Genomic DNA, 10,653 nt, shown 5'->3' with positions numbered 1-10,653 from the left:
AGTCGAAGCGCCACCGCGGCTGACGCAAAGACTGGACCGGAACTCCTCAAATGACGTCGTAGGCAAGCCCTTGGTCATGACATCTGCAAATTGTAGAGAAGTAGGGACGTGTAAAACACGAATATGGCCAAGAGCCACCTGTTCCCGAACAAAATGAATATCCAACTCAATATGCTTGGTCCGCCGATGATGTACCGGGTTAGCGGAGAGGTAGACCGCCAAGACGTTGTCGCAGTAGACCACCGTGGCACGGTCAACAGGGCAAGAGAGCTCCTGAAGCAGCTGGCGAAGCCACGAACACTCGGCGACGACGTTGGCCACCACACGATACTCAGCCTCATCACTGGAACGAGAGATCGTAGGCTACCACTTGGACGGTCACGAGATAAGTGAGGGTCCAAGGTGGAGCGACGAGTGTCAGGGCAACCCGTCCAGTGAACGTCTCGAGGAGCATACATATGAAGACACACCTGCTGCACGGCATACTGGATCTCCGGTTGAGTCAGAGTGAGGTACTGGAGAGCACCAACGATGCGCTGGTACCAAGCGCGAGGAGCCTGCTTGAGTCCGTATAAGGACCGCGAAAACAGGCACACGTGGTCGGGAAGCGCTGGGTCAAAAAACCCGGTGGGCTGCTGGCAGAAGACCTGCTCCTCGAGGTGACCATGGAGGAAAGCGTTGGAGACGTCCATCTGGTGCACCGGCCAAGCACGGGAGACCGCAAGGTGGAGAACCGAGCGTATCTTGCTGGGCTTGACGACCGGAGCGAAGGTGTCGATGAAGTCGATGCCAACATGCTGTCGGAAGCCACGAACGACCCAGCACACTTTATAGCGATCAAGGATACCATAAGGACGAAGCTTGTGTTTGAAGACCCACTTCCCGTAATCACGTTGGCGTGCCGGGGACGGGGAACAAGCCGCCACGTTTGGTTGCGCAACAGGGCGGCAAACTCCTCTTGCATCGCAGCCATCCAAAGCGGGTCACAAAGAGCGGCTCGAACAAAGGACGACAACGGCGATGGCTCAGAGGTGGACACCGCATGGGCGTAGTCATCCGAGGCGTAGCACGAGCTCGGGCGAAAAACGCCCGTATGGACACGGGTGACCGGACCGGCCACAGGCGCCGGGGGAAGGGGGCGCCGAAGAGGCCGGGGGAGCCGCGGGGGCAGCGAGCACCGGGAGGTCCACGGGGGCCGCCGGCGCCGAGAGGACCACAGGAGCCGCGGGGGCTGGCGAGGCCGCGGGCGCCGAGGGGGGCGCGGGAGCCGCGGGCGCCATCGCCGCAGGAGGAGGGGGCGCCGGTGTCGCGCCCGTAGGGGGCGCCGCATGCGGCGGGCGCGCCTCAAAGCTAGGGGCGGGCCAAGAGAGGCGCACGAGCGCCCTGGGAGGGGCGTCGAGGAGCCCGCGTCACCGGTGATGAGAGGAACAGCTGGGGGTACCTGCTAAAACGGAAAGACATGCTTCAAAGTAAACATGCCGGGAAGTGAACACACGGTCGGAGACGGGATCGTAGCACTAATATCCCTTGAAGTTATAGGGGTAGCCAATGAAGATGCAAGCGACAAAACGGGGTACGAATTTGTGAGGAGCGAAGTCGGCAGTGCTAGGATAGTAAAGACACCTGAAAATACGCAAGCCATCATAAGATGGGGGCGTACTGAAGAGAAGATGGTGAGGTGCATAGTTCCACCGTGGGCGACAGGGTCGAAGGTTAAGGAGAAGTGAAGCAGTAGCGAGTGCGTCCGGCCAGAAACGAGGCGACACGTTAGCGTGGAACAGGAGCGTGCGAACGCAGTCGTTGAAAGTGCGAAGGACGCGTTTGGCTCGACCGTTCTACTGTGAAATATACGGGCATGTGAGACGAAAAACTGTGCCGTGGTGCGACAGAAAAGTGTGGAAAACAAGGTTGTCGAACTCTTTTTCATTGTCAGTCTGAAGATAAGAATGGGAGCCCAAACTGCGTGCTGACATAAGAGTAAAAAGTCGTCAAAGTGGAGAGTGCATTCGACTTTCGTCGTAAAGGAAAAGTCCACACATAGTGAGAATAATTATTAAGGATAATCAGATAATATAAATAACCTGAATTACTAGAAACCGAAGAGGTCCACCCATCGCTATGAATCAACTAAAAGGGAAAGAAGCTATGGTGATGTAGTTATTAAACGGGAGGTGAATATGTTTGCCGACACGACATGCATGACAGGTGTGATCCTCTGTCTTATTACAACTGAAACTGAAACTCCTAAAAATATGACGAAGTGTGACGGGATTGAGATGACCCAAACGAGCGTGCCAGAGATCGACGCCAGCAGAGAGAGCAACCGATGCGGTGGTGGAAGTGGACGGCGGATGCACCGGATATAGTTCGTCGAGGCTGTCACATTGGTGAAGTACCATCCTGATTCGAGCATCTTTGACACAAAAATCAAGCCCGTTAAAATCGACAGTAACAGGATTTTCACGAGTTAAACAACGAACGGAAATAAGGTTCTTAATAAGATGATGTGATACAAATATGTTAGACAAAGTAATAGGTACAGAATTGAAAATGCTGCCGCTGTACAAATGCATGCTCTAACCAATGCAACCAAAAGACCGATCTGATGGAAGAGACTAGACATCACATTATACATCAACACTCCCCTCACGTGTGGCTCCCTCAGCCTAAATGTGGACCGAAAGTTGACTGCAATTTTAATTGCGTCAGCTGGGTCTTGAACTCAAGACCTCTTGACTCTGATATCATGTATGATGTGAGAATTACGTGTTGTATTTCTCAGATGGAAACACATGTATATATGATGTATATCCTTAACTATACAAGGCAACTAGGAGATGGGCTCAATACACAAAGATGTACAACATGTATACTCAACCGTTTGAGGACGTCCGTCTATAAATGCTCTAAGAGTAAAAAGGGAAGCAGGTTGCTGGCGTCTGGTGAGGTTTGGTGATTAACCATGGCTTCTTCCGACAGAGACAGCGCCTTGCGTTCTGCTCAGCAACCAAAGGTGAGAGTGAAACGGGCATGTCACGACGTGTATGGCTCCCTCGCGGTCCATGTCTCCCATGGTGTTTTTTAGTCTCAGCAGGTCTCTCGCCGCAACACGCGCTGACGGGACGTGTATCGGTGTATGGATCCCGTCAATGCAGAACCTCGACGGACCGATATACTACAATGTCCAACACGTGAAGTGACCACGAAGACGAAGGGAGGGAAGGAGGAAGCAGCATCCAAGATGACTCAGGCGCTTGCGCAGCGGGACGGCCTTCTGCTAAGTGATTGGTCAATGCAGAATGATCAGATCAGAGTAGGAAAAAAAAAGGGTTTTGGCACAACAGACATTCAACCTCGATATCCAGAATCAACTCAATCACGCAAGTGCATTATATACTATACAAAATTAGCACTGGAGTACTTTACAAGCTTAACCGTAACTCTTATTTTCTAGTACATTTTTTTTTGTCTTGATAACGACTCTTTTCTGTACATTTGACGGTATGGTTGACTCAACCACGCAAGTATACATTTTTCTGTACATTTGGGATTTCCTTCTTGAGTGCCATAAAAGCAGAGGGTTTGGCCCTGTGTGGTGTGGCTGGATCCAGAATATCCTGAGAAATGGGACCATTAACATTAAATTGAATAATGAAAAAGGCCTTTATTTCCAGAGCTGCAAAGGAGTGCGACAAGGGGACCCGCACTCGCCTTTTTTGTTCAATATGGCTGTAGAAGCCCTATCTAAAATGATCCTTAATGCTCAAAAAGAGAAAATGCTGACAGGCCTGGCCCCGGACCTGATCAATGGAGGTGTGGCTATCCTCCAATATGCAGACGATACTGTCATTTGCTTTGAGCATAACAAAGAAGCTGCGGTCAATTTGAAACTCTTGCTTTATACATTTGAGCTCATGTCGGGACTTAAAATAAATTTCCTAAAAAGTGAAATCTTATGCATAGGGGGATGATGATGGCATACTTACCTTTTACTCCGAGCTTTTCAATTGCCAAATTGGCCACTTTCCTATGAAATATTTAGGGATTCCTGTGAGTTATTCCACTCTCTGTGCGTTAGATTGGAACTTTGTGGATGATAAATTCCTAAAATGTTGTGAGTCCTGGATTGGAAATGCAGCATCTTCAGGGGGGAGATTGACCTTACTCAACTCTTCCCTTACTAGCATCATTTTTTACTACATGTCTATGTTTATGCTATCTAAGAAGGTTATTGAAAAATTAGATAAGCATAGAAAAAAGTTCTTTTGGCAAGAGACTGATGGTCGGAAAAGATATCACTTGGTCAAGTGGTCTAGAATATGTAGATCCAAAAACAAAAGGGGGTTAGGAGTTAAAGATCTGCATAGACAGAATATCAGTCTCCTCACCAAGTGGTGGTGGAAACTGGAAACCCAGCAAGGCCTTTGGCAGGAGGTAATTCGTGCTAAGTATTTCAGAAATGATACGGTCCCCTCTGTGAAAAGTAAATTTGAGGATTCCCCCGTCTGGAAAGCTATTATGAAAGTAAAGAAAAAAATATTTGGCAGGTAGGGAAGTGATCTTAAACTCTGGAAATGTTGCCAGAATTCGGAATGATCCCATCAGAGGTGCTGCTCCCTTGCATGCTAAATTTTCGGTCTTATTCAGCATTTGTAATTTTCAGGAGATTACTGTTGCTGAATTTAAGAACTTTGAGGGTAATGACATGTTTAGAAGAAATCTTCATCCTCCCCTTACGGGTCAGTGGAACGATCTGGTGGAGGTGGTTAACTCCTGGCATTTATCTGATGAGGCTGATCAGATTAGCTGGACTTTGGGTAAAAAAGGTAAATTCTCGACCAAATCGGTTTACGCCTATTTGGAAAGACCCCTGGCTGGATGTGATTATAGATGGATCTGGAAAGCAAAAATTCCCCTCAAAATCCAAATATTTCTTTGGCAAGTGTTTCAAGACGCGGTTTTGACTAGAGAAGTCATGAGAAGGCGTAACTGGGCTCTGCAATAATATGGAAACTTCCCAACACCTTTTCTTTACCTGCCCTGTTGCTCGGGTGATCTGGAGGATGGTTGGATGTGTATTGGGCACGTCTCTCTGTCCGAACAACATTTGGCAGTACTTCTCCCGGTGTTATATTTTCCTTCCTGATGGAGTTAAATTTTACACCTCTGGTTTGGCAGCAGTCTGTTGGGCGATTTGGAACTGTCGTAACCAGGCTACTTTTGAACACAAAATTCTTAAAAGTCCTTTTAATGTGGTGTATGCTGCTTGTGGTTTTTTGACATACTGGGCAGGTTTGATGGCTGGTGATGATCGGGAGTTCATGGAACGCGGAGCCAAGATGCTCAGGTCCAGTGCTTCGATGATGATGAGAATCTGCGCGGCTCCTACCAAGTCAGCGATGAACTGATCCCCCTCCATCGCTTCGAGGCTTCAAGTTTTCTTCTGTCAGGATAGGCTACCTCACTCCTGCGCGAGTGCTCCGTTTGCTCGTTTGTGAGCCTGTGGGCATGGTGGTATTATACTGTTATGGGTTCCTTTTGGAGACTACCTTTTTGTTTAGGTCCTAGAGGTTTGCGTGATCACGGGTGTTACTGGGTTTTCGCCCCGCAATGAGCTGCTCGAGGACAAGTGCTCATGGTGGGTTTCCCAGAGGTGCCTTGAGCTCGCCTTACCCCTTTCTAGCTTCCTTAGGTTGAGTGTGGCTTTTGGGTCTTTGGTTACTGAACTATGTATTTCCATTATGCTTATAATGGAAAGGGGTTAAGGCCTGGTTCAAAAAAAAAAACCACACAAGTATACGTTACAAAATTGATTGACAATGCAGAACCTTCTGTTTTTACATGAACACCGGAGAACCTTTTACAAGCTTTTCTTTAGGGGTGAACTTTTGTTTTGCAAGCTCATTACGGCCGTAACTCCTCTCTTCTATACACTTGTTTGTCTTGACAACGACTGTTTTCTATGCATTTCACGGCATGGTTGGCACGACGAAACCTTTGCAGAATGAGAGCACAGCAGCCAAACCTACCGCAGATTCGTTTCATTCATGTGCTACTCCATATGTGGAATCGGCGTCGGCAGACGGTGACGATCATCTGCACCGTCCGCAAGCTTCATCCTTCTGTCCTCTCCGCCTTCAGGTGAGTAGCATGTCAGACTGGTAGCCTTGCGGTCCATGTCCTTGCTGTTTTTTAGTACCAGCAGGTCTCACCGCAACACACGCCGATCAGAACGGAACCCGCCAACAGAAAACCTGGACCGATACAGGTGAAATGACCAGTTACCAAGAGAGAAGGATGAAGCATCGAAGACGAACTCGCAAGTCAGGTGCTCGCGACGAACCGTGCTTCTGATTGGTCGAACTCGGAATGATATACAAGAGCCAGAAAGGCCCCCAAGCAAGTTGCTGGTGTCTGGTGAGGTTTGGTGATGAACTTTGGTTCCTTCCTGTGTGTTCGGCTCAGCAACCTTTCCAAGACATCCAGAATCCGGGTGTTTTGTCCACCTACGGAACCAAGCAGACAAAATACTACTCTACAAGCATGACCCTTTTCTATCTTGAAAGCGATTGTCTTGTAAGTATATATATAGCTTAGATCTGGTAGTGTATGGTTGACATGATGAGATGCTTTACAGGATGGGAACACACCAGCTAATTCCACCGCAAATTCCTTTCTTCTGCTAGTGTGTCATCTACATGGACAGTCGTCGCAAACGTCAACTATATCTGGACCATCAACTCATACTTACATTTTCTAGTTTGCTAGTATTCGTATAGGCATCGATCTATACGCTGAAAGTTGAGTGTATATGTACATGCCTGTCAATAAGCAACCCCGCCTGAGAATGCGTCCCCGTCGTCGTTTGTCAAGCTCTCGGTTAGCCAGTAGCCGTCCCACGAGCCGCCAACTCTCTACAGCAGAATTCCGTTCAAAATATGCCGGTAGCTGGAATGTAGGAAACAGGGAGATGTGGTGACCGTGACAGGTACCTGAACCATTGTAAACTGGAATATCTCTTCTTCCTCCGGGCGAGCTCCTCGGATCCAAACTCTCTGCTTAAATTGATTCTGCCGGCACAATGAGATCCAGGGCATAATCTTTGTTAAAAGTTGGACAGAAGAGAATGGTACTCATGAATTTATTTCAGCGTGATGATACTATGCTTTTATCTGGTTTGTGTTACTTTGACTCATTCAAGCAAGTAGAAGGGGCAAGGGGGAAACCTCTTCAACCCATAATCTGCTTAATATCTCTCTTTCTTTGTGGCCAAGCAGCACCCTGTAAGTTGAATGGTGAAATATCCGCCGGAAACGTTCGAACTGAAACAGTATCGGCGGCAATTAGTAAGCATGACAACTGTTGACTACCAATATAGGTCACAAGGAAATGTTTCTATCTTAATTAGTACCTGCCCAAGATCAAACTGTCGTCCAAAATAAGTTGACCTTTCAAATGGATTAAAGCCTGCAAACTAGAGATAACAAGACTGTTAGATTGACATAGCTTTCATCAGCAGTTCAGCACGATGCCAGAGAAAACGAATAATTTTCATGCCCGTGCTATTAGCCTATTACCCGGTACATGACCTCAACCCCATAATCCGGGCGGGGTTTGTCATTGTATTTCAAGGCCTCAAGCTGGTACTCCACTGCTTCTTCTGCATTAAACTGAAAGATGGAGTACCATGCTGAACGTGTAAGCTTGGCACTTCAATATTATGATATTTGAAAGTTTGCTTTCAGTTGGGGAATTACATTCAACCTGGGGCCCAAAGGCTTCTTCTTGCGTGTTTCAAGCCTGAATTAGAATGGAAAGAATGAGACAGGGAAACAATAGAAAGATACCATATGGTAACACACAACATGTGCAATGCCAGCCTAACTGTTATATATCAGGATGTTTGATTAGCTTCTTGCCTACAAGAATACTTCATAGGCAAAGTTACGCATGTCACAACTGCTAGTTAACTTCTCACTGTAATTTGTGAAGATGTAATCTGCCAACCACTTTGCTTCTCAGTTAATTAAGCAATTCTCTAAGGTAGGGCCCAAAGTAAAATGCATGTGGAGAGTACATAAAACCAAGTAGCAGAAATAACTTTTAATCAGATCGGTAGATCAACACAGAGAAAATAAAATGTCGCACTAAAAACATGCAGTTGACACACATTCCACATGGAAGAAATGGCTGGATAGACTTTGATTAGATAAGATTTGGTTTGTTAGGGATAAGATTTAGTTTGGTTCCTGTAGGAGATAAGAGGTCATCTTATTGTATGCCCTCAGCATAAGGGGGTTGAAGAGTTGTGCTTCCCTCTGCCACACCAAGAGAAGGACCCCAGACGCCCTCCTCCTCTCAACCACATCCCTCCCTACCTCCTCAGACCCACAGAACCAGTACATAACATGCTTCTCAGGTCTAACTGTCATGGTGTTGGTATGTCTATTCAAGCAAATCCAACTGACTGAGTAGCTGGCATGATGCCTGGCACTCTTACGCCCATGCCTGTACTATCTATAGCTAAGGCTGTGACTCTTTTTTAGATGAAAGGCATCTTCCTGGCTTTATAAATCAGTGAAGCCCCAAACGGCCAACTAGAGTATCAGTTTAACATTACAGCCCCAGAAAAGAAAAAGGCAACAAAAGCAGGACTGTTTTAGTAGTTGAATGGTGAAAATGAACTCTGGGCTCTGGCATAACTAATATGGTATGTCGTCGTTTGACAGAACATCAAATGCGGCATTGGTGTCAGTTAAATTCATCTAGTACTCTCTGTTGTAACAAAAATGAAGGATGGGGATTGATAGTTGGCTACTTGGCTTTATCAAACCGTGAAATTAGCAGTTCATTTAATCTGATCGCCAATGGCCTTTGTCAAGCCGGCACACTACTAATGCAGGAATGAAGGTAATTTTTGTCATCGCCGGTATTCTAGTGGCATAACTAATATGGTATGTTGTCGTTTGACAGAACACCAAATCGCGGCATTGGTGTCAGTTAAATTCATCTAGTACTCTTTATTGTAACAAAAATGAAGGATGAGGACTTGGTAGTTGGCTACTTGGCTTTACCAAACCATGAAATTAGCAGTTCATTTAATCTGATCTCTAGTGGCCTTTGTCAAGCCTGCACACTATTACTGCAGGAATGGAGATATATTTTGTCATCGTCGATAAGAATAACATGTCACTGATTTCTAGTGGCATACAAAACTGAGTCAAGATATGCATCTGAAATGAATACACAATCTGGCTAGAAAATGGCAGCTTTTCTTCTTCTAATTTTGATCTGATCCTGAGTCATACGTATATCCTGATGGAAACAGTGCTCCTTCTTCCATGCTAAAATTCTGAGCATATACCCCATTCTAGATGCTAGATGACAGGAGAGGGGCATCACATCCCTAGAAATGCCCACTGCCCAAATTCTCTGCCTGGCTACGCTACCCAAGATCCCCCCGGTCTGCTACCAGGTAATCCAATCGACATTGAGTTTAGCACGCGTGAGTATCCGGAGCCAGGAACGAAATACGACAGGGCAATCGAAGGTAGTAGTACGGGACGGGGGTACCGACCAGTCGGAGGAGAGGAAGTCGGGCACGTCCGAGGCGGAAGCGGAGGCCGAGACTCTGAGCCGGCCTGCCGCTGCAGCCATGGACGGACGCACCGGGCAGAACCCGCCGCGGACTGGGACCGGCGGCCGCCGGAGAGCGATGGGCTTCGCGGTCGCGGGAGCGGGAGCGGGCGACGCCATTGCAGCCACGGTGGTTTCGTGTCCCCTTTTTCCTCTCCGGTTAACTCTGTCCACTGACGAGAGTGAAAAAAAAGAATAATGATTTCTTTTAGCAAATAGAGTGAATTTTGTTTTTTGCGGGTTAGAGTGAATTTTTCTTAATGGGCCCATACTCTTCCTCCAGGCCCGTGTCAAGGCGATTCGAGCCCATGTACTGCGATTTCTAGGGAGCAGATTGTACAGCCTTTGTGTTAATTATTATTTTTATTACAGAAACATACATTAATCTTGTCTCACTAAAAAAACACGTTATTCGAATGTGCCCTTGCACGTTTTTTTAGAAGACACCCAAAAGGGCATCTCAATATTTTAGGCCTTGTACAATGATAGGTGCTTAGGGGAGGTATTTAGAGAAATAAACCAAGCTTTTCTTAAGCACCGGTGCTTATTTGTACAGGATAGACGTTTAACTAAGCGTCTCTCCTGTAGAAATAGGCACCGGTGCTTCAGAAAAATCCGGTTTATTTTTCTAAGCATCTCTCTAAGCACCTCCCATTATACAGGGCCTTATACTCCGTCCGAAAAAACTTGTTCCAAACTAGAGTAGTTAACAAGAAAAACAGTAGATAATACAATTAAATGACACCACGACACAAAATAATATGTAAAAGAACATTGAAAATCATATTGTTTCTCTTCTTCTTTCGCTTGCTTACCGCTGAAGCTTGAAAAATGCACTGAATAGACATTAAGTAATAGGGACACCTACAAATGTCCTTGTCGTACAAGGCTTTAAAAATTGCAATAGTCACTCGTTGTCAATGATCTTTTTCTTTTTGCGGTAAAACATCCAAACTATTTATTTTCAATCATGGCAGTACAATAAACACCAGAAATAATAAAAATTACATTCAGATT

General features: G+C 46.4%; 1 protein-coding gene across 4 annotated transcripts; it reads right to left on the bottom strand.

Annotated features, from left to right (window-relative positions):
* Window positions 1-1,985: 1,985 nt before the first annotated feature.
* Window positions 1,986-9,835, bottom strand: LOC123069228 (uncharacterized). Of its 4 annotated transcripts, XR_006432384.1 has the most exons (9): window positions 9,578-9,835; window positions 7,758-7,800; window positions 7,578-7,670; window positions 7,412-7,474; window positions 7,227-7,322; window positions 6,993-7,070; window positions 6,822-6,914; window positions 6,344-6,694; window positions 5,798-6,254 (listed from the first exon to the last, which is right to left on the bottom strand). XR_006432384.1 is itself a non-coding variant. In XM_044492037.1 (8 exons), exons 1-7 carry the CDS (start codon window positions 9,754-9,756, stop codon window positions 6,825-6,827), a joined length of 642 nt encoding a protein of 213 aa, XP_044347972.1. In that variant the 5' UTR covers window positions 9,757-9,835; the 3' UTR covers window positions 1,986-2,413; window positions 6,822-6,824. The 4 variants fall into 4 exon arrangements, 2 of the variants coding, with proteins under 2 accessions (XP_044347972.1, XP_044347964.1); XM_044492037.1 differs by lacking the exons at window positions 5,798-6,254; window positions 6,344-6,694 and adding an exon at window positions 1,986-2,413; XR_006432375.1 differs by having other exon boundaries at window positions 6,344-6,914.
* Between the last annotated feature and the right edge of the window lie 818 nt (window positions 9,836-10,653).

Source organism: Triticum aestivum, chromosome 1A (genome assembly GCF_018294505.1).
Source record: "Triticum aestivum cultivar Chinese Spring chromosome 1A, IWGSC CS RefSeq v2.1, whole genome shotgun sequence".
NCBI classification, from domain to species: domain Eukaryota; kingdom Viridiplantae; phylum Streptophyta; class Magnoliopsida; order Poales; family Poaceae; genus Triticum; species Triticum aestivum.
The sequence above is the reverse complement of the archived record's forward strand: the minus strand, read 5'-3'. Positions and strand labels throughout refer to the sequence as shown.

Bases quoted from the DNA above. Each gene is read 5' to 3' on its own strand.
- LOC123069228 (XM_044492037.1), bottom strand. From the start codon at position 9,756: ATGGCGTCGCCCGCTCCCGCTCCCGCGACCGCGAAGCCCATCGCTCTC. The intron at 7,801-9,577 runs GTCGGTACCCCC...ATTCTAATTCAG, and splicing joins GACTTCCTCTCCTCCGACTG to GCTTGAAACACGCAAGAAGA. The intron at 6,915-6,992 runs GTACCTGTCACG...ATTCTGCTGTAG, and splicing joins TCCAGTTTACAATGGTTCAG to AGAGTTGGCGGCTCGTGGGA.